The 24,825-nt window shown below is 35.2% G+C and overlaps 1 protein-coding gene across 10 annotated transcripts in view; it reads right to left on the reverse strand.

The window, feature by feature from the left end:
* The window catches only part of ADGRL3 (adhesion G protein-coupled receptor L3), a 512,753-nt gene that overhangs the window by 219,138 nt on the left and 268,790 nt on the right, over nucleotides 1-24,825 (reverse strand). For all 10 annotated transcript variants that reach the window (XM_044912942.1, XM_044912937.1, XM_044912940.1 and 7 more), the window contains one exon: nucleotides 16,715-16,795. In XM_044912942.1, the coding sequence (XP_044768877.1) occupies nucleotides 16,715-16,795 (81 nt within the window). The remainder of the gene's footprint in view (nucleotides 1-16,714; nucleotides 16,796-24,825) is intronic.

The following is a 24,825-nucleotide window of genomic DNA, read 5'->3' on the forward strand; positions in this document are numbered from 1 at the left end:
TTTACAACAGATCTCTAGGGAGAAATCTTTTTTTCTTTTTTTTTCCTCAAAAGCATTGTCACTTTACCAAAATCAAACTAAAGTTCCTTAATAAAGGAAACTAAAAAGTTGCACTATTATTTTGGACAGATGTGTGCATTAACATAGTGAAATTTTATACCATATGTGATTCACATTTGCCCTTTTTTTCCAAATTTGATAAATATAAACAAAACGTTTTGTATTCTAAAATCCCAAAAGGATATCAAATTATTTAAATGTGCTTGAAAAAGGGGCCAGTATTAGGAGAAGGAAATTTACAATAAAAGTGACATGAATGGACCATTTATTTGTATGGCCACTAATTCCATAGGGCAACTGATCATAAATTGAGTGCCTGACATTCAGTAATAGATGATTATATCTGACATAATGAAGTTATAATGGAAGGTGTTCGCACACTGCTTGACTATTAAGTGCCCATTTATTGTCCCTGCACCAGGTGTGATACTGATAGGTTATACAAATCATCCAGAAGAAGTGTCAAAATAGGCTCCTTTGCTGATAAAGCACCACACATGTTTATTAATATAGCAGCTTGTCTTAGAACTGGCCCATCTGCTCATTTAAAACAAATCTTTTTCCTATAAATATTTCAAAATTAAGAGCATGACCACTCATAATAGTTTCAGAGTGGTAGGGATGGGAAGGGAAGAGGATAGAAAGGAAAATAGCTGGAGCTTTAATAAAATATTATGCTCTCCCTTTTACCTTAGGTACGTTTAACAGAAGAAGGGGCAGGGAGGTAGCTTTTAATGTGGCATTTGCTTTAGATCAGTGCTGCATGAGTGTAGACCACTGAAAATGGTCCAGGCTCCAGCTGCTGCTGGAGCCAGGTGGGAAATGGCAAATTTCACCAATGTTTTCCAAGTACACATTTCAATAAAGTGCAAAATGAAGTACTCCATTAAGAAATTCTCCAGAGCCGTAGTTCATATGCATTTAAACTCATCAGAAAGTATTTTAGCTGGGTAGATTTTATAAAGAAAAATAATACCACAAATTTTTCTTGGGGCGGGAGGTGATTTTACAGCTCTGAGGATTCGCTTCTAAACCCGTTTTCTCTAAGGTATCACCGTCACATTTTTATATAACAGAAAAAAAAAAAAACGGAAGCAAAATTTGAATGTTTACCTCCCGTTCTTCTTTTTTAACTTTAAGAAATCACAAGTAGAAGGCTAAGACATTTTCCATCTGGTATTCTGGGTTTTATATGCTTGCTGAGCAGCCTGTATATACTGTGTTCTATCTTCAGGAATGGTTTTATCTAACCAACAAACAAGTATGCCCTGAAGGCGCTCCTCTCAAATGACCACACACATTTGAAATGAAGAAGTACAATTGTTCAAAATAGTGAAACAAAGGAAAGGCATGGACCATTTGGTAACCACAGGTGGTTTTCACTCTATGGCCTTGGCTTCATTTATTCATTCATTAAAACCTAAATAAAGTCTGGCAGGCATGCCTTTCAGGTTCTAGGAAAGAACTTTATCAGACTCAGTATCACATAAATCCACTAGTCTTACTTTTCTAAATAAATTACATCTTGTGATAACTAACCACCTGGTGACCAAAGGGCCAATTCAATTACTTGTAAAAGGCTAAAGGTCTCAGATACCCTTGAAATTATTTTTTTACATCTCCCATAGACTGAAAGGAAACAATTTCCAATCACATTTCATGTTACATGTATTTTCCAAAAATTAATAATAGGTGATCTTCAGTTCGAACATGAACTACCCTTGTCTTCCAGAACACTATCAATATCCACCCAAATTATCCAAATTAGAAATCCAATAATTATCTCTTACTCCTCTCTCATATCCAATCACCAAATCTTACTTTTTTTTTTTTTAAGAGTTTATTTATTTGAGAAAGAGAGAGCGTGAGAGAGATAGATCATGAGCAGGGGCAGAAGGAGAGAGGGAAGCAGACACCCCACTGAGCAGGGAGCCCGACGCAGGACTTGATCTCAGGACCCCGGGATCATGACCAGAGTGGTTAAGCAGACGCTTAACCACTTAACTGACTGAGCCACCCAGGTGCCCCAAGTCTTATGTTTTAACTACAATATCTATGAATCCATCATGTCTCTTTTATTCCCCTTGCTACTCTCTTTTAGTTTGCACTTTCAAGGAACTTTTTTGAAATAACTTATTAATTCTCTCTGCTCCCAATCCATCCTAAGCATTTCAATCAACATGTCAATGCAAAATAGTTGCTTACTGCCTTCTATGCGTGAAGTCCTTTGTAGTTTCCCCCATGTCTATAGATAGTATACTTAGAATTGCTAGGCGTAGTCCACAGAGGTCTATTACAATCTGAGCCACAAGCCTTCTTGCCAGTTTCTTTCTCAGTTCATACCATATCAATAGTGGACAGACACTGAAGCCTTTGCCAGTTCCAGAGGCAATACAGACTAACCTCACCAACAGATGAACAGCCTCACAATCACCAGCCAAGAATCGCAAACAATGCCTATTTTAACAGAATCAATATTCTGTGTGTAGCCTGAGAATCTTATCCTTAAGGGTGAAGCAAATGTAGTCTTTTCATTGGTTATGTGTTAGGAAATGCTCTTCTTCCCTGTAGGCCCTGTAACCCCTCCCCTGGGCACTGAGTGGACTCCAGGCGTGTGTCCTCTCAGCTTCTGCTTCCAAAGGGCTCAGCACTTGTTCCCACAGCAATCTAAATCTGCCTGTTTCCAAATCCGTCAGCTACTTCTGACTCAGAGATGAGAAGTCACACATTACCCAGAAGCTAGTAATGTGGAAAATGGAGGAGCTAGAGGGAAGAGAATCTTCAGAGAATTTAAATGGCAAGAGAGAATTCTGTAAATGAAATTTTAAGGAAAGGCCATACCTAGATGATTGGATTTACCTCTCTCTAAGCCATTCTTCACCTAGAGTCATCTTTTAAAAATCGAAATCAGATTATGTAGTATTCTGTGTAAAAACCCTTCAGGGGCTTTTAAAACCTTCATAGCTCTTAAAACCTTAACTCCTTTCAGGGCTTACTAGGCTGGCAAAGACTCTTTGCTTGACCAAACTTTAATTAGGCTCCTGAACCTTCTCTTAGGACCATCTCTACACTTGTGTAAAATCCAGGTACAGCAAAGAAAACTACCTACTAAATCATTGTAGCCATAACCCCCCATGCTCCATATCTGATCGCACTCTGTATCTGATCAGGTTTCTCATCCTCTACCACCCCCTCGGTGACGTCTGATCACTCTGGCTTGTCTTCTGCAAAAATCCCATCAAGTTGTTTCCAGAATCCCCCTGACATTTCCTCTTAGTAACTTTCCATCCAGTGACCTCCCACCCTGTTCCTTGGCTATACATTCCCACTTGTCCATGCTATGCTTGGAGTTGATGCCCATTCTATACTGCTCTTTTTCTTTTTTTTTTTTTTAAAGATTTTATTTATTTATTTAACAGAGAGAGAGACAGTGAGAGAGCGAACACAAGCAGGGGGAGTGGGAGAGTGAGAAGCAGGCTTCCCGCTGAGCAGGGAGCCCGATGCGGGGCTCGATCCCAGGACCCTGGGATCATGACCTGAGCCGAAGGCAGACGCTTAACGACTGAGCCACCCAGGCGCCCCTATACTGCTCTTTTTCCCTATTGCAATAGTCCTGGGGGAAAAATATCTGTTTTTATTGCTCTAATACTTGTCCATCTCTGTTTTTTCCTTGGAAAAAAAAAAAAAAAGGCTGCCTGATCTGGGTCCTATATAAGTACTCTGCCTATATCCTTAGTTCCCTATCTCACTTTGTTCCAGAAATCATGTCCATTTATATGGTTTTTAAAATCATTTTATCATTTTATTGTATTTTATTTTATTCATCACGGTAAGTGTATCTTTCCTCCCCATCCTTTTTTTTTTTTTTAAGATTTTTTATTTGACAGAGAGAGAGAGACAGCGAGAGAGGGAACACAAGCAGGGGGAGTGGGAGAGGGAGAAGCAGGCTTTCCTCTGAGCAGGGAGCGCGACGTGGGGCTCGATCCCAGGACCCTGGGATCATGACCTGAGCCGAAGGCAGATGCTTAACGGCTGAGCCACCCAGGCGCCCCTCCTCCCCATCCCTTATTTCACCCATCCCCCCCACCCACCTCCCCTCTGGTAACTATCATTCTGTTTTCTATACTTAAGAGTCTGTTTCTTGGGGCACCTAGGTGGCTCAGTCAGTTAAGAGGCTGCCTTCAGCTCAGGTCATGATCTTAAGATCCTGGGATGGAGCCCCACATTGGGCTTCCTGTTCAGCAAGGAGTCTGCTTCTCTCTCTCTCTCTCTCCTTCTGCCCCTCCCCATCACTCATTCTCTTTCTCTCTCTCAAATAAATAAAATCTAAAAAAAAAAAAAAGAGTCTTTTTCTTGGTTTGTCTCTCTCTTTTTTCTCCTTTGCTCACTTGTTTTGTTTCTTAAATTCCACAAAGAGTGAGATCATATGGTATTTGTATTTTTCTGACTTATTTCCTTAGTATTATACTCTAGCTCTATCCATGTTACTGCAAATGGCAAGATTTTATTCTTTTTTTATGGCTGAATCATAGTCCATTATATAGATATTATATATATACTCCCACCAACAGTGCAAGAGGGTTCCTTTTTCTCCATATCCGTGCCAAGACTTGTTTCTTGTGTTTTTGATTTTAGTCAATCTGACAAGTGTGAGGTGATATCTCATTGTAGTTTTGATTTGCATTTCCCTGATGTTAAGTGATGTTGGGCATCTTTTCATATACCTCTTGGATATCTGTATGTCTTCTTTGGAGAAATGTCTATTCATGTCTTCTGCCCATTTTTAAACTGAATTATTTGAACATAAAGAGGAACTAAATAAACAAAATCTCTAATGAAAGAAGAGAAATAACAACCAACATCACAGAAATAGAAACAATTGTAACAGAATACTATGAAAATCTACATGCCAACAAATTGCACAACATAGAAGAAATGGTTAAATTCCTAGAAACATAACCTATCAAAATGAAAGCAGGAAGAACAGAAAATATGAACAGACTGATTACCAGCAGTGAAATTGAATCAGTAATCAAAAAACTCCCAAAAAACAAAAGTCTAGGACAGATGGATTCACAGGCGAATTCTACCAAACATTTGAAGAAGAGTTAAAGATTTTATTTATTTATTTATTTATTTATTTATTTATTTATTTGAGAGAGCATGAGCAGGGCAGGAAGGAGCAGAGCGAGAGGGAGAATAGGGCTCCCTGTGAGCAGGGAGTCCAATGTAGGGCTCAATCCCAGAACCCAGAGATCATGACCTGAGCCTAAGACAGATGCTTAACTGGCTGAGCCACCCTTTTTTTTTAAGAATTTTTTTTTTTAATTTAAAGAAGAGTTAATACTTTTTCTCCTCAAAATATTCCAAAAAAATACAAGAGGAAGGAAAACTTCCAAATTCATTCTATGAGGCCAACATCACCCTGACACAAAAGGATAAAGACACTACAAAAAAAGAGAACTATAGGCCAATATTTCTCATGAACATAGATACAAAAATCCTCAACAAAATATTAGCAAACCGAATCCAACAATACACACAAAAAAATGGAACACCATGATCAAGTGGAATTTATTCCCAGGATGCAAAGGTGGTTTAATATTCACAAAACAATCAACATGATTATGTCACATCAGTAAGAAAAAGGGCAAAAACCATATGATCATTCCAATAGATGTAGAAAAAACATTTGACAAAGTACAACATCCATTCATGATAAAAACCCTTGCAAAGTAGGTCTAGAGGGAATGTACCTCAACATAATAATAGCCTTATACGAAAAACCCACAGCCAACATCATAGTCAACGGTAAAAAAAAAATTGAGAGCTTTTCCCCTAATACCAGGAACAAGAATGTCTACTCTCACTATGTTTATTCAACATAGTACCAAAAGGCCTAGCCACAGCAATTAGATAACATAAAGAAATAAAAAGCATCCAAATTAATAAGGAAGAAGTAAAACTCACTATTTGCAGATGATGTAATAATATACATAGAAAATCCTGAGACTCCACCAAAAAACTACTAGAACTGATAAATGAATTCAGTAAAGTCATGGGATATAAAATCTATGTACAGAAATCTGTTGCACCCCTATACACTAACAATGAAGCAGCAGAAATTGAAATTAAGAAAACAATCTCGGTGGTGTCTGGGTGGCTCAGTGGGTTAAGCATCCAACTCTTGCTTTCAGCTCAGGTTGTGATCTCAGGGTTGTGAGATCGAGCCCCACATCAGGCTCCATGATCTGCACGGTGTCTGCTCGGGATTCTCTCTCCCTCTCCCTCTGCCCCTCCCCCATCTCAAAATAAATAAATAAATCTTAAAAAAAAAAGAAAAGAAAACAATCTCATTTACAATTGTACCAAATCAATAAAATATCTAGGAATGAACTTAACCAAAGATGTAAAGGACCTGTATTCTGAAAACTATAAAACACTGATGAAAAAATTTCAAGGCAATGCAAAGAAATGGAAAGACATTCCATGCTCATGGGATAGAAGAACAAATATTGTTAAAATGTATATACTACCCAAAGCAATTTACAGATTTATTGCAATCCTTATCACAATACCAAAAGCATTTTTCACAGAACTAGAACAAATAATCCTAAAATTTGTATGGAACCACAGAAGACCATGAGTAGCCAAAGCAATCTTGAAAAAGAAAAACAAAACTGGAGGTATCACAATTCCAGATATTCAGTTATATTACAAGGTGGTAGTAATTAAAACAACATGGTACTGACATAAAAACAGACACATAGATCAATGAAGTAGAACAGAAAACCCAGAAATAAACCTACAATTATATGGTCAATTAATCTTTGACAAAGGAGGAATGAATGTACAATGGGAAAAAGGTAGTCTCTTCAACAAATGATGTTGGGAAAACTGGACAGCCACATGTAAAACAATGAAACTGGACCACTTTCTTTCACCATACACAAAAATAAACTCAAAATGGATTAAAGACCTAAATGTGAGACCTGATACCATAAAAATCCTTGAAGAGAGCACAGACAGTAATCTTTTTGACATAGCCTGTAGCAACATTTTTCTAGATAGGTCTCCTGAGGCAAAGGAAATAAAAAAATAAATAAATTATTGGAATTACATCAAAATAAAAAGTTTCTGCACAGTGAAAGAAACAGTCAACAAAACTAAAAGGCAACCTGCTGAATGGGAGAAGATATTTTCAAATGACATATCTCATAAAGGGTTAGTATCCGAAATATATAAAGAATAGATACAACTCAAGACACAACTCACCTTCATTCTTCACAGTTCAACTCAATAGTCACCTCCCTAGAGTTGTTTTTCTGTTCTTTATTTTTATTTTTATTTTTATTTATTTATTTGAGAGGGGGAGAGAGAAAGAGATAGCGAGAGAGAGCATGAGCAAGGAAGAGAGGGAGAACAGGTTCCCTGCAAGCAGGAAGCCCAACATGGGGCTCCATCCCAGGACCCTGTGATCATTTACTGAGCCAAAGGCAGATGTTTAACCGACTGAGACACCCAGGCTCCCCTAGAGTGGTTTTTCTTGACCATCCACCTCATATATCTCCTTTATACCTCTAACCATAACCCAATTCATAATCTTATTTATGTAATATATAATTGATCTGTTGTTGACTTCCTCCAATACAAGGTAAAGCCCCTGAGGACAAACATCTTTCCTCTCTTGTGCATCACTGCAGGCCAGTCCCCTGTAAAGTGCATGGCAAATAGTTGGCATTCAGTATAGTACTGTCACAGCAAAACTGACTTGAATTAAATTCAACTACATACATTCATAAAGCATTTAGGAAACAATTTCACTTGGCATTTTAATCAATGAGCACATGGCCCAGAGAGAAAGGATGATAGGGACAGTGTTTCTTCAGTTCTATGTTTCCCCACACGGTTCATCAAATAGGTATCACCACAGCCAAAAGAGGTTTTAGGTGTCTCTATATTCACATTTTCTGATATTGAGGAATAACTCACTGTTGGATATATTGTATTTTGTGGATAATTTAGAGGATTTCTGAAGGTAGGCTTTGTTTTTGTTTTTGTTTTTGACCTCACTCACTAACTTCAGAATCTAACCCATGTGTAAGATGCAATCACATAGAAAATACTTGTTCAACACTGACTGAAAGTTAGTCTTTCAGAAGACCACAGAAAAAAGAGCTGATCTATAGTTTTATGTTTGATACATGTTTGAAATTAAATGCATAGACATTCACAGAAAAAAAAAAACCTGGTTGTTTTTAATATAAAACTGTATTATAATTAAGCCAGTAGGAAATTAGGAGTACAAGAACATTGTAAACTCTCTGAGGACTTATTTTCTTGATCTTACCATGTATGAGCTACACTGAGTTTTAAACTGGAGCAAAAAAGATTGCTGCTAAATTATACTAAGCAATATTTACACAGCATTTTATAAGGAATAAAGCACTTTCATATATAGTATCATATTTGGTATTTGATCCTTAAGCAAATTTGGGAAACAGGTTGTTGTTGTGGAGATGAGATTTTTCCATGATCATATAGTTAGCCACCTGGGGTGGGGTTAGCAGATTAAATGCCAGCATTAGCATTTAAGCTGCATACTTCCATGTGACTCCATCTAGGAGAATGTGATGCCAAACTTAACAGGAGCACCTGCTCCAGTGAGGGAAACTGTTTTTGTTTTTGTTTTTTTTTTTTTTTGCTGGACTCTTAAGAACTGGAAGTTATTGCTAGACCCAGAGATACACGAACAAAGAGAAAAGTGCTTCTTAGTACACATCAAGGGAGCTAAGTGCCTCTTAGTGTGAAGGTAATACTGTTTGGGATGTTATAGGATGAATAATTGCCGAAATCAACACTTCCCATAGAGAAGAATATGATTTTTAGCAGCTGGGGAAACAAGATCCTCATTCACCAAATAGTGATATGTAAGTGAATGTTATGTAACAGTCCCAACGCTTACTGTCCTTCCTGTCAAGGTATATAAATGTATTTTAAGAGAAAAGAGATCTTTATCTAATCTTAGGCAATTGACTCTAAGAGTAAAAGATATTTTAAAATTTAAGGATTTAACATATATGGATTTTACCACGCTGTCTTTTAAATCTATTGCCAAGTAAGAATCATTAAAGAAGATACTCCTGAGGGCATGAGTGTGTGTGTGAGTGCATATGTATGTGAGTACACCAAAGAATCGGAACTTTGCAACTGTGAGTGTTCAATAGGCAGGGACAAGGGTGATTATTCCATTTGGAAGTCAAAACCTCCTCCACCCCAGGCTTTGGTAGTAGCTGTCAACACAACTATCAGCTAGCTGTCTCCTCCAGGCAATAAGATAATTAATTTTTAGTATACTGGTATAAAATTATTTTCTGGTGATTACACAAATAATAACCATTTGTGGGAGAGGATATTGAAAATTACAAAAATAGGGTAATTTATCACAATGCCTGACTTCTTTTTTTTATGGTATGATTTTCAATACTTCTTTTGAGAGAAACAGTAAGATATTTTATGAAAAGAGTAAAAAGTAACAGTGTAACAGTACAACAAAGATACTCTATTTCACGGAAGAAGACATATGGATGGATGTCACATGGATACACAAAAAACTTATTGGTCACTGGGTACTAAATAGTAAAGTATTCACACTACTTGTGCCCTATTGTTTTCTTAAGATGACTAATAGAGATGGTGAGGAATTTTCTTTAAAATACTGTACTATGGATAGTTAGATCTTCCGATCCCTTGTTGATAATATGTTTCATTACTAATTACTTGCTATATAGTATGTTGTTTTAGAAATTAAATCACGATTCCTATTGTATAAATGAAAAACTGACAAGAGTAGAATCTTTATAGATGCCTGGGTTTGACTCCTGGGTTCAATGTGTAATACTTAATCTGACCTTTATGAAGTTAAAGAATCTCTCGGGGCGCCTGGGTGGCTCAGTTGGTTAGGCGACTGCCTTCAGCTCAGGTCGTGATCCTGGAGTCCTGGGATCGAGTCCCACATTGGGCTCCCTGCTCGGCGGGGAGCCTGCTTCTCCCTCTGACCCTCCCCCTTCTCATGTACTCTCTCTCTCTCTCATTCTCACTCTCTCAAATAAATAAATAAATACATCTTTTAAAAAAAGAAAAAAAAAAGAATCTCTCAATGGCTCAAATTTTTTATTCACAAAATTACAATAATAATACTACCTGCTTCATGGGATTCAGGAAATTAATGAAATTAGTAATCATGAGCTTCGAATAGAGACAGGAACAAATGTTAATTGTAAATATTAAATGTTCATACCATGTCCACTCAAAAAGTATGTATCTATTGGAATATTCAGAAGAATATTGTGATTGATTTTCTATGGTAATTGGGAGAGAGGGAGTCATGTGGGTAATTTTCAGTTTGAACGTATGATTTAAAGATAAATGATAACTATTATATTATTACTACTATCATTATTATTACTAACTAGCAATAGCTTGCTATAAAAAGTTGTGACATTCAAAAAATGCTAACTGTTTTCTCTCTGAACAAGATAAAGCAGCTACACTTCCATCTTTCCAAATGAAAATAAAAGCCAAGAAAAACAAAGAGTAGTCAGTCCTGGAACTTAAAGGCACAATCTTAGGAGAGCTGGGCCAGTGAGCAATCTTTGGAGGGCAGAGGGTGCTGGGGATGGGGGTTGGGTGGGGAGGTATGAAGTTCAAAGAACTGAACCCTGGTCATAGCTGCTTAGACCCATCCTAGTTCCAGAGACTTTCCCTTGCCTTGAGCAACAGGCTCCACGGAGGAAATGTCATTCAAGTCAAGGATCATTATCACTGGATCTACCATCAGCTATGCTGAACCTGAAAGAGGTTGTTCAGATCACAACAGTATCAAGCCTCTATTTAATGTCCTCTAAGTACTAAGAATATCATTCTATGAGCCAATGTAAAAGTAGAATTCAAACAAACTCTGTCTCCCTTTTCTTTCAGGCTCATGAGGGACTATCAGGACTAGATGACCAAGAACCTACTGTAAAAACCTACCAGATCAGGCTACTTTCTGGAATAATTATTCCCAACATATGAATTATATACCACAAGGGGCCTGTAGGATTGTGCTAAATTATTTCAAATGATAAATGCTGGCTTTTAAACAATGACTTATATTTGTAAAGTATGTTATAATTTATAAAACCTTCATACTTATTTCTAATAATACTGAATAAAAAGTATATTTTACCATTAAGTTTAGGATTTAACTCCAATTAAATCCAACCTAATTTCAAGTATTACTATATAGTAGTATGCCTAATGCTAGAAATACAATGATGATGACCAGTAAGTCTGAATGAAAAAGTGATAGGATCCTTGTAAAATGAAATGAGACAATGCATATAAAATACTTTTTCCTGTGTCTGATACAAGATACATACTTAATAAATGGGGATGATATTTACCATTAATATTAACAAGCTTTATCTTGTAGGTGTTCACAGTGTACTTTAAACACAGTAAAAAAATGTTTGGCATTTATAAGTGTAGAAAAAGTGTGTTTATTTAACATGGTCAAAGTAATCTGTTATATGCAAGTTTCATTTTTATTCCCTTGGGTTAAGGGTGGATAAAACTAGGAAATTATGTTCTACCATATAATGTCTGCACACAAGAGAAGTTAGAAAAATACCACCATAGAATACTAAAAAACAGGCCTGGAGACTCCTCAATAAGAATGCCAGATGTCTTGTTCTTATTTTATTTTAATCAATTTCAAATGCTTTTACATTCCACTAGATAGTATGATGTGCTAATGTCTCTAATTTGTGATGCTAAATCTTTGGCTATAGCCTATTTTTAATATAGATGCACCAGGCAGGACCATCTGTTTATTTTGAACTTTAAAAAATATTTTCAATGTGGATTTGCTGAATGTAATTCAATTTGCACATAAAACTTAATGCTTGGCATTATTCTAGTTCATTGATTATGTGCCAATTGAAGCATATTTATATTACTCAGTTTATTATAGCAAATAAAAAAAAGACCTAAAAAATAAATGTAATTTTTCAAATGTGCCCAAATATTTTAGTTTTTTTTTTTCAGAGTATTTGTAATTGCCAACAAATTAGCAAATGCATAAATTAGTATTTAGCATTAGACTTCTAATTAAATATAAGATCTTACCTAAAGGAAAATTATACAAAATAAATACAAACTGTTTTCACCAGCATTACTACTAGTGGTTTACTACATTGGAAGGTGGAGAGTATTGGTAACTGTCAAACTGTTTATACAGGAGAACATTATAAATATCATTTTTAGTAATATAAATGGAGGACATTCTTCAGAAGAGAACTTTTTTTTTTTCCCCTGGGTTATTGACAGGAATTTATCTAACTTGAATTGCTAGTGATGTTACAAAGGATTCCTAGGTTGGGTTCTATAATTGCTAAGGCTGTCACAAAATTGTACAGGAAAACAATGAAGCAACACAACATCAATAACAAAACAATACAGTCTCAACTCAAGGGCATGCCTCAATTGATATATTTGAGTCTCAAATAATATATACTTCTGCTTAGGATTCTGATTCAACTTCAACACAAACTCCCACCCAACCACCTTCTTTTTGTCAGTCTGCTTGTAATGTAAACATAACTCTGGGGCAAGGGGTTTTGCATTTGAGTAGTTAGGAGGAAAATAAAGGTCAGGAATAAAGAATAGTTGGTGAGGACACATGACCTTCAGAACTACAACTCTTAATGAGTCCTGCTAAGAACTCCAATGTGCTTATTTACAAATCTGCTACAAAACTACCAAAGTAGTTTTTCATTTCCAATTATAATATAAAAAATGGGGAAATATGTCTCAAAAGCATGTAGAACATATTTGCATAAAAATATATAATCAATCCCATTAAATTAACTAGAAAATTATAACAAACTTGTTTTAATAATGAAAGGTTTAAAAATAATAGTGCTTCTAAATGAAGCTTTTTTTTTAAGTCCTGATTAATGAGACATATGGCAAGAAAAATTACTATAATGGTGAATGCTGATTCAGGATCTTATTTCTGTTAAGTAGTTTATAGTGAGGGCTGTGACGATTTTTCTATTTATAGTGGCAGGTCTGGTTAATTACCTTGTAATGTATTGTGACATTAATGCACTAGTAAACTATTGGAATTTACACCCCTATTCAGTAATAAAATCTGTAAATTGAAGAATGCATATAAAGCTATCACAGGCATAAATTATATAACCAAATGCTATGTATGATCACATTAGATTTAAAGAATAGAATCTCTCAAATTTACTCATCAGTGGCTAAGTTCTACAGAATTTATAAACTGCTGCTACTTTGAAATGCAGATCACAATATTTTATTCAAGGCTATTTGGTAACATTTTCCATATGGTTATTAAGATCATGTTGGTCAGAATTAAAACGCACAATACTAAAGAAGAAACATATTATAATAAACAAATGCATCAATGTCATATTTTTTCTTAAAAAAATGAAAGAAAAGTGAAAAGTCAAGACAATTGAAAGGAGGGAGAATAGTGGCATGTGGATTAATATCATAATGATTCATTGGTGATACAGAACTTGAGGGCGCAAAAAAAAAAGAAAACGTGATAAAAAATGTAATTTTTTGAGATATGCTCACTTAATTATTTTTCAGAATAGAGTTTTACAACACAATTCTGAAGTTACCAATAATTAGTTCATTATCTCAAATACTCAAAGCACAATCACTATATATATATATGTATGTGTGTATAAAAGTACGACCTAATCCAAAATATTTCAGATGAGAACAGAATAAAATGACAAAATATTTGAAGCAATCTGATATGTTACCGTATGTTAAATAGTTAATATTTTCTATCAATAAGTTCCCTGTGCTAATATTGGTAACTATATCGATAACATTTTAAACATTGTTGTTTTGTATTGTTACTTTGATGAATGTCAGAAAATTAAATATGATATTCCTATAAAAATACAGGTCCATAAAATACATAAGGAATTAATAATACGTGAAGCAATAATTCCTAAAACATTAACATGCATGTAGACTAGTAGAAATTGGTACAGAAAGGGAAAGTAAGAGAATATATGTAGAGAGAGAATATAGAGAGACAGTAATATCTAGATAAATGTTTCATATTCTCAATATGTATATAATTATAGTAGAAAAATAGAAAAAGGAAATCTAAAATGGTTAGCTAATGTTAATTTTTAGGGAGTTCAAAGGATGTTGTTCTATATCTCACAAAAAAAATACAGTTATTGGAGCAAGAATTCCATTTTATTTAAAGAACCTGATGTATTACTTTATAATTCATATAAAAACCTATAACATACATGAGAAATTCTTTTTTTTTTAAAGATTTTATTTATTTATTTGAGAGAGAGAATGAGATAGAGAGAGAGAGCATGAGAGGGGGGAGGGTCAGAAAGAGAGGCAGACTCCCTGATGAGCAGGGAGCCCGATGCGGGACTCGATCCCAGGACCCTGGATCATGACCTGAGCCGAAGGCAGTCGCTTAACCAACTGAGCCACCCAGGCGCCCCATGAGAAATTCTATTTATAGATATAGACATATGTAGAGTTCATCTGCATATAAGTATCAACAGCCATATTCCGTATAATTAAAAATAGCAAATGAAGATGAGGGGTGACAGCTGAAAGTTGAAAGGAAATACTCTGTGGTTCCAGAGTAATGCTATTATTATGCCAACTCTATCTCATTTCCAATATTTGTTTTTAAATGAATTTTAGATAGTTTTAATAAAAAAAAGCAAAAGATTTTTTTCAATGTGATGATAATTTATACAAACCTCTTTTTTTACCTTTTTAACTGTTCTCTGAATGTTGCAGAATTGTGGCACATGAGCTAGTAACTCTAACTGCAATTGCGTTAATCACAGAGCAGTTTAGGAAGAGCTCTGGGTCGATGTATATAGAGGAATGCTATGAAAACTAGAAGTTATCAAGACAATCATTCTAAGGTAGAGAGGACCATTTGAGGCCGATATCAAGCAGAGATGACTGCTGGATTCTAGTAATTCATTCTTTACCAGATCAATACCATCACTATTTTGACCAAGATTGTGTCATTGTAAAGTGGAGCTTTTAATAATGCCTACCTACCTTCTAACTCTTTAGGGTCTAGTTTATGTCACATATTTGCCAGGAACTTGGCACTTATTATTTTACTTAATTATCCCAATAAACTTGCTGGGGTGATGTTATTATCCTTGATTTACAGATGACAGAAAGAAGCTGCCTAAGGTTATTCAGGTCTGCCTGGCTTCAAAGTCCAATTTTCTTCCCTATGCTACAGCAGTGAGCCCAAAAGTACATAGGGATAGCCACGTTATATCTAGGGCCTACCAGATGCCAGATTCTATTCTGTATTATCCCTAATCTTCACAAAGACACTGTGAAGTTCTTATATCTGATCTTCCGTGTACTAGTTGAGGAAACCAATGATAAAATAGGTCTGGAACTCCCAAGTTTAAGTTAATTGGCTTTAAATTCCTTTATTTTATCAGTCAATTTTTGTCTCACTTCATTTTACCCTTTTCTGCCTTGCTATGGTAGTTTGAAATGACCCAATTCCCCTCTTATCTGTATCCATGGTCCTTTGGATTTTGGTTCCTCAATCAAGCAATAAGAGTCATTTTCTCCCTTTTTAAGTCTGGGATTGGCTATGTGACTTGCTTTGGCCAATGAGACACAGCAAACAGGACACAAGCAGAGTCTTGAAAAATATTTGAGCTTTAGGACTTGTCTACCTATTGTTGGGAATCCTGTCACAATAGGAATGAGCCTGTGCGAGACTGCTGGATGATGAGAGCCATGTGACCATCATCCCAGATGACATTAAGGTGACTACCAAGAATTGATTGAGTTTCCTTCCATGCAAAACAAACCAGCTTGCTACCTACTAAACATCTAACTTCAGCCAATTCAGCTTTGAACATTATAATACATTTTGAAAATAATAAGTATTTCTTTAAAAGTGAAAAGACAAATTCTGTCGATTATGGGAAAATAAATGTTACTTTTAATTTTTATTTTGTATGACTATTTTAAAAAATCTTTAAACAGATGGCATCAATTTAAATCATAATTTTAATATATATATTTTTAAAACTAAATAATCATATTAACACTAAAACGACTTTAAAAAGAAAATATAAAATATAAAATATCACTTTGAAAGGAAATAAATCTGTCAATATGACTTTGTTTAAAGTATATTAATTTATTTAAAAAAAAGGATAGTAGAAGAAGAAAATTCCAATAAAATGTAATGGTTATCTGGTAATCTCTGAATCTAAGTTGGTTTTCAAATAGTCCTCCTGTAGTTGAATCACTACGTATCCTTATTTCTTATTTTGTTTTACAAATATTTCTCAGAACAGTATTTCATATTTTAGTTTATAAATAAAATTTCTTCTTTCTGTTATCAGATTCCTTGTACATTATAACCCCCTCCCCACTTTTTAAATAGGCACTGCATTGTAAAATACGTATTTACAACTATTCGTATTTTAATTGTCTTCATCAAAAATAATAAAGTTCCTTTTTCTTTAAATAGTAGTAGTAATAATAATAATAATAATAATAATAATAATAATAATCAACTCACCTCTAACAGGGGGTCTTTCTAGCTCAGAGTCAAGGTGAATAGGTGGAGAGATGTAGGACACCTGTCCATGATGTGCCTGCCCTGTGGACCCAAAAATAAATGTTAAGCAGACATTGCAGTTATGTCTTTTTACATCTTTTTGTTTGTTTTTATGATGTCATATTATCTTTATTCACACTGAATTAATTGTCATTATACCACGTAGACAGAGCTAATCAAACACAGGAGCATTATGCATCATCCAAACATCAAACAATTAAATCAGTCCTTCTTAAAACTACCTATTTTTTTATCATTAAATTACACATTTATTGTAGAATGACACTTTTAAAAATACAATGAAAATGACTTACAAGAAAAATAAAATGGAAGAAAAAAAGACAAACAATACAAGTCCACATTTTTTACTGTCAGATTAAACCAACAAGCACTCTATCAATTTGCTAAAGTGTTTCTAAACACTTATTCTCAATTTATGCACTTATTTCATTGTCCCAGACCAGTAATATGCAGTCTGCAGACTGGCATCAATGTTAAATAAACTCGGGTAGCACTTACTTAAATAACTTTATAACTTCGGTTAATTTTTTTTTTTTACTTTTTATAATTTATTTCTATTATTTGAATAGAAAACTACTCCTTCCTGCTCAGTGTGTTTTATGGAAAAACAATAACTAGCCAGGATATAAAAAGCAGGTAGATGAATTCATTTTCAATTCCTTGCAAACCATTCTGCCAGGTCACATACTTTGTAACATATTTTCTGTTTTACGAGTTAAGATGCTGATTTGAAGGCCAAGGTGCTGACTGGAAAAACTGCTAGCTTACAAACAAAAAAATTTCTAATGTTCAAAGTAGCTATACTTTGTATACTGATGATTCAGTAAGCAATTAGAATTTCGCGGAAGAAGGCATAATCACAGAGTCAGTTCAATTTCTAAAGCTACTTTTTATAAGATTTTTTTTTTATTTATTTGAGACAGAATGAGAGAGAGAGAGAGAGCACATGAGAGGGGGGAGGGTCAGAGGGAGAAGCAGGCTCCCTGCCGAGCAGGGAGCCCGATGCGGGACTCGATCCCGGGACTCCAGGATCATGACCTGAGCCGAAGGCAGTCGCTTAACCAACTGAGCCACCCAGGCGCCCCTAAAACTACTTTTTAAAACTATTTCTAAAAAAAAAAGTTTTGGGCAGAAGCAGACGACCCACCAATTTCTTTCTACAATGGGAATATGCTGTTATATTTTATACATTTACTATAGCAATTTACAGCGTTGTTAATCTCTTTTCCTAAACAAGGAAAGTTAATGATACATGGATTATGATAACAGTTAGAGTAATCTTCCTGTTTCAAGTAATATTTGACTTGTAATAAACTCTGCTGATTCCTCTTATGAGGCACATTTCAAATAATTAATATGGCTCCCTATTGATAGTAGTTGTTGTTGCTCCCAGCCTTTTTCTAGCTAACAGCAGACACAGTGGAGACATGGGAATATACAGAGCCCCTCATAATGGTAACTAAGAATATTGTGCATTCACTGGCCATGTTTCAGTGGAATACTAAAAGCACTGTTATGAAAGAAGTAAGACAGTGACTGTGCCCTTGTAGCAATCCATGTGTAATGCAACTTAATAAAAACTTTAGGCTATCTTAATTATGAAAACACCTAATGCTTACCTATGTAGCATACTTGATTGCAAAATCACTTTTTATTTTTAAGGTCCTGTATCAGTACAAATGAATTGGTTTGAAACTTCATCGATTATGTAAATGAAAATAAAAATCTTTGACTTTATATTGGTTCCAAATAATCTCAGCATATAAAATAATATTGATTTCGTGTCTAATCAAGACACAGGACTTTTACCACATATAATAACTAACATGCATTCATACATACATCATCTCCATTTATGCAACCATGTCACTACGGGGATTTAAAGGTAGGTGCTATGCCAACATATTCATATTTTTAAATCAAAGAAACAAGCAGAGGAGACTGAGTAACTTGCTCAAACACATGCAGCTAGTAAATAGCAAGGCCAGGGGCATTTTGACTCCAAATGTGAAGTGTTTTCAAGTGTATCAGAATATTTTTCTCAAAGAAGGTCTCCGTATACTAAACCTGGAAAAAAAAGTGTATAGATTTTAGTGATTAAACTCTGACAAGTAACTGCTTGTGAAACTGTCACCTTACGTTTAGTTTGAAGTAAAAAGTCCTCTTAAATGTCACATTTGCCTCTGTTCTTGGGATAAGCACATAACTTCAAGAGTGCTCAACAGGATACTTTAGGTAGCACGAGATCACAGTGTGTATGTCCCTAAGGGGGACTGGAGATATCAAAGAGGCAGCAGGATGGGATGAGGATATTGACAGTCAAGTCCTGAACTTGGTTTGTCAAAACGTCCATTCTCTCTCCAATGAGAACTCCAGCAAACTGCAGGATGAGGTGTGGCAGGGAGAGCTACAGGGACAGGAACTGACAGAGACTCTCAGTCTTAGAGGAATGTCAGAAATGCAGTGATAGATTTCAGTTTGGTGACTGAGATTTCTGATCCACAGAATAAAAACTAGAAATCATGCAGGCTGCTGTTGATTAACTACATTAATCAAATACATAAAAAAAAAATTCTCCTTCACTTTAGATCACACATTTGTCTCCACAAAAACATATAAGAGGTAATAAAACCTATTCTAATCTGTGGTTAACTGAGGCAATGAATCTCAGGGAGATAAATGCTCTTCATCAGGGAGAGCATTATAAAACATGGAGAATTATAGTTTGAAAAAAAAAACAACCCAATAACTATCAAATATCCACCCCCTCATTAAGAATTACTGCAAGATAATGGTAATAATAACAAACTGTGGCTAAAACCATCAATAACTTCCATGTATAATTCTTCTAGACATTATGGTGAATAATATTCAACCAAAAATGTGATCGGTTCAAAAAGAGCTTAGGAAGATAAAAAGCATGGCAAATGTATACTGTTTTTATTTTACTTTTTTTTTTTAAAGATTTTATTTATTTATTTGAGACAGAGAGAATGAGAGAGACAGAGAGCACATGAGAGGGGGAAGGGTCAGAGGGAGAAGCAGGCTCCCTGCCGAGCAGGGAGCCCGATGCGGGACTCGATCCCGGGACTCCAGGATCATGACCTGAGCCGAAGGCAGTCGCTTAACCAACTGAGCCACCCAGGCGCCCTTTATTTTACTTTTTATTTTATTTTTAAATTTTTATATTTTTTTAAAGATTCCCAAGAGAGAAAGGGGGGAGGGGCAGGGAGAGAGGGAGAGAGAAAGAATCTCCAGCAGATTCCCTGCTGAGCTCAAAGCCTGAGGCAGGGCTCTATCTCAGGAACCTGAGATCATGACCTAAGCCAAAAACAAGAGAGGGATGCTCAATGGACTGAGCCACCAAACACATACTGTTTTCAAAGATTTGACTAGAATACTTCTAGACAGGGAGCATACCTGCTCTCTCATTTATCACTGTCTTTACCATGCTCTCCTGTCTTACACTAGACTTTCCTGGTCCTTATAACAGAAGCTTTATATATCCAAGTGTGAAATGTGCTGCTCCAATTTTCCCCTTACTTTTCCAAATTAAAAAGATACAGATTTGCTTGTTTATTTCTCCTGAATTTTACTTTCCTTTTTTCCCCCTAGATTTTAAAGCCAAAAAATCATACTGAGATTTTGATTAGAACTGCATTAATTCTTTAAATTAATTTGGAGAATAAACATTTAAAATATTTTGTCTTCATTTTCTTTTAAATGGATCTCCACTTGTTTGAATTGTCATTAAGTAAGTTAAATAATTTTTGAAATTGTTTATATTTTGGTTATAAGAATATTTCATTGTTTAAGTATTCTATTTTCCCCATTTAGATGACATATTAAGATTTTCTTGATAACTTTCACTGAACTTTTTTGATGGTTGTTGTTGGGATTATTAGTTACTGACTGACCTTCTCAGCTCCTTAGAGCTAGAAACACTGACTGATACTAAAGTTTAGTTATTTTCTGTGATCTTTGTTTCTTATATGAAATATATTCCCAAATTAAGTTTCACCTATATACTCTTTTATTTAATTATTTTGTGCTATAGAATTTAAATTTTAAAAATTGATTTTATAGGACATGACATTTAGACGACAGAGTTTCCTGGGGATGCTATTCACCTGTCAACTTACCTTAAGTTCCTACAAAGTATTTACCAAAGGAATAAACAATACTGGATGATAGGTTCCATAAAAGAATTAAAAGGGAGAGAGAGAAAGAAAAAAAAGCTCATTGTTTATTGCTAAGGAGTCAAGGAAAACAATGGCAGTAGAGAAATAGTTGGATAGCTTACGAGATTTCATTCATTTTTAGTCTAGGTAAAATGATAAATTTGTGTGAAGATGTCATATATATGTGTATATACACATACACATATGTGTGTATAGATGTACATTTATGTGATAAATCTATATTGATATATAATTTACATACGGACAATCCCCCATTTAAAGTATACAGTGGTTTTCAGTATATTCACAGAGTTGTGCAACCACCACCATAATCAATTTGAGACCATTTTCATTGCTACAAAAAGAAATCCCAAGTCTGTTATCAGTCACTCCTCATTTCCTCCCAACTCATCCCTATCTTAGGCAACCACCCATTTACTCTCCAACTCTATATATCTGCCTATTCTGAACATTTCATATAAATGAATTACACAAATATGTGGTCTTTTGTGATCAGCTTTTTAAATTCAATATAGTTTTCAAGGCTCACCCATGTGGTAGCATAAATCGGCACTTCATTCCTTTTTGTTGTCAAATAATATCCCATCGTATAGACATACTACATTTTATTCAATCATTCATCAGTTCACGGACATTTGAAATCATTTTCACTTTTCCATTATTATGAATAATGCTCTTATGAACCTCTGTGCCTAAATTTTTGTGTGGACATGTTTGCATTTCTCTTGAATATATATACAAGAGTGGAATTGGTGGGTCATATAGTAAATCTATGTGTAAATTTTTGAAGTCTGATTTCCAAAGAGGCTGTACCCTTTCATTTCTCATTAGTAGTGCATGAGGGTTCCAATATCATGGAAATGTTTTTCAAGTTTTTTTTCTTTTTATTTACTTATTTATTTTTTTATAGGTGGTAGTATAGTTAAGTCAGAGCTGATTGAAATACTTAATATTAAGATAACTGTAAAACCTGGGAAGGGACCAATCTCCCCCAGTGGATATAGATAAAACAGGATTTGAATCAGAAGTTGTATAGTTCACCCACATTGTTAAAGTAACAAAAAAAATGACCCAGCCAAAAAAAAAAAAAAACAGCTCACACTGTAAAATGAAAATATGTGGACTATCCAGTGTCAGGTATGCCAAAGATGTAGAAATTTTAAGGGTGGGGTGGTGGTCAACAGAACTCAGCACCACAGCAAAAACCCAAAGACTGTTATGCATTCTAGAAAAGACATTATTTTTTTTTATCTTCCATCTCTTTTTCGACTTTCATCTAATTTCTATTTTATTGAAGAATCCTGCACAATTTCTATTAAAGGTCAAATACAGGAAAGACTTGGCTAGAATTAGGTACAAGAAAAATGTTTTTTTTGTTCTACTGTCACTAATTTACTTGCACAACAGAGCACAGAAATACATTCTGTAGAACCACAGAATTTGGAGGGAGAAAGACATTTGATAGGGTATAGTCCTCAACCTACATTTTAGAATGAGGAAACACATCTTGAGAAATTGGTGACTTTCAAAAGTCAAATCAAGGTGGTAGTTGTCAAGATGAACATTAGTGGACAGTAAGAAAGGGGATGCTTTACAGCTAGCCTGCAAAACTAACACACCCTCATTCTCAACTCCGAAGCCTTCTTTCGCAGGCCATAATTTTCAAGGTGTGTGGGACATAATCTTTCAGGTGTGTTGAGAGGTTAAAAAGCTTGAGAACTATTTATTTATGAAATACATACATTTCCCCCCACAAGGCTATGCCTAAAAACTAAAGGCAGTTTGTTGTAACAGATAAGATCATGCCCTCGGAACAAAACTATCTGTGTTGATAGCTGGACTCCGCCACTTTTTTTTTTTTTTTTAAAGATTTTATTTATTTATTTATTTGAGACAGAGAGAATGAGAGACAGAGAGCATGAGAAGGAGGAGGGTCAGAGGGAGAAGCAGACTCCCTGCCGAGCAGGGAGCCCGATGCAGGACTCGATCCCGGGACTCCAGGATCATGACCTGAGCCGAAGGCAGTCGCTTAACCAACTGAGCCACCCAGGCGCCCTGGACTCCGCCACTTTTTAACCATATAACCATTAGTCATATAACTAATTAGCCAGTAACCATCAAGTTGTTTAACTTCTATGTGCTTCAGTTTCCTCATTTGTATAATGGGGATTATAATAACACTTACCTCATAGGGGTGTATTGAAGGTTAAATGAACTTACGCATGTGTAGTAATTACAACAGTACTTGGTACATAGTAAAGTACTTAGAATTTTTAGCTATTATCATTATTATTATTATTGCAAATTTATTATTTAATTCGTTAATTCATCAACCAATATTAGTTGAGTACCTAATACATGACAAGTACCTTTCTAGCAACTTGCATATATCACACAACAAAATAAATGATAATGCACAATCTTATGTAAGGGGAGACAGACTGCAAGCAATTAACAAAATCAATAGGTCAGTAATATTTCATGTACAAGATGAGAAGGGCAATGAAAACAAATTAGAACAGGCTAAAGGGGATCTGGAGTGGAAGAGGCAGGTTGCAATTTTAAACTGGATGATCAGGGAAGGCCTAATATTTCCATGAACAGCATTTGAAGAGTTCAAGAGAAGACAAGAGATAATATCTGACTTTGATAGGAAACTAAAAAGATAAAAGTACAGATAAGGGCCCAAATCTACTTTTAATAATTAAGAATGAAAGAACACAATGTGCTGTATCAGATGCTTTTTCCTCATGCATTTATTTCAAATTTTACATATTCATAGATATATTAATGCCATCACCAATGACCAATGAATAAAAGAAGACATAAATAAAATATGGAGATAATTGGGAAAGGAACACAACTTTCTTCCTAAAGCAAAAACACATTTACTACCATAAAGTCCCCATTGGTTTCTCCAGTTACACCATCTTTCAGCTCAAATTTCTCTCATTTTCTATATAGCGTTGTAAACAAGTTTAATAGTTTATGGCCCTCTAGGCAGATCTCATGCCTTTCTTTTGTTTGTTTGCTTTAAACTTTCAACTGCTGATCTTGATATTTCCTCTGGAGGTATAACATTCCTCCTCCTTGAAAACAAAATAGGTCTCAAATTTTGGCTCTTGGGGTTTTAAATAATTTTATCATTTTCCTTTTTCAACCTTTAGGATGATAGCAAGTTACATCTCTGAACCTCATTGTCCTACTACAATAATGATTTCATGTGGAATGTGGGAACCTATACTAAACATTTAAAAATGGCATACGGAATTTTTCTAAGTTTTTCAAATATTCTGAAAGTAGCTAAGCCTCCTTCCTCAGAGGGGAAAAAAAAAAGTTTAATTTCTTGTTGAAAATAATCTCAACTACTGATAAAAAATATCAGAGGTCAATATGTTGTTTGTGTTGATGGAAAATTGGGTGTGCCGGGGTGCCTGGGTGGCTCAGTTGGTTAAGCGACTGCCTTCGGCTCAGGTCATGATCCTGGAGTCCCAGGATCGAGTCCCGCATCGGGCTCCCTGCTCGGCGGGGGGTCTGCTTCTCCCTCTGATTCTCCCCCTGTCATGCTCTCTCTCTCTATCTCATTCTCTCTCTCAAATAAATAAATAAAATCTTTAAAAAAAAAAAAGGAAAATTGGGTGTGCCTAGCATTATAACAGCTTTCTTTTTTGTCTTCAAATCCCAGTCTGACTATAACCATCTGGCATTTTATAAAGTCAGCTTTCAGGTAAAGATGTAAACACCAATCAAAAGTAATCATCAAAGAAAAGAGCTGTAAAGTTGCCAATTTGATACTTATCTTTTCCCTCTGGCTTCCTTTTCCCCCTTCATCTTATTACTCATACTTAT

The sequence above is a fragment of the Neomonachus schauinslandi genome, chromosome 2 (assembly GCF_002201575.2).
Source record: "Neomonachus schauinslandi chromosome 2, ASM220157v2, whole genome shotgun sequence".
Lineage (NCBI taxonomy): Eukaryota > Metazoa > Chordata > Mammalia > Carnivora > Phocidae > Neomonachus > Neomonachus schauinslandi.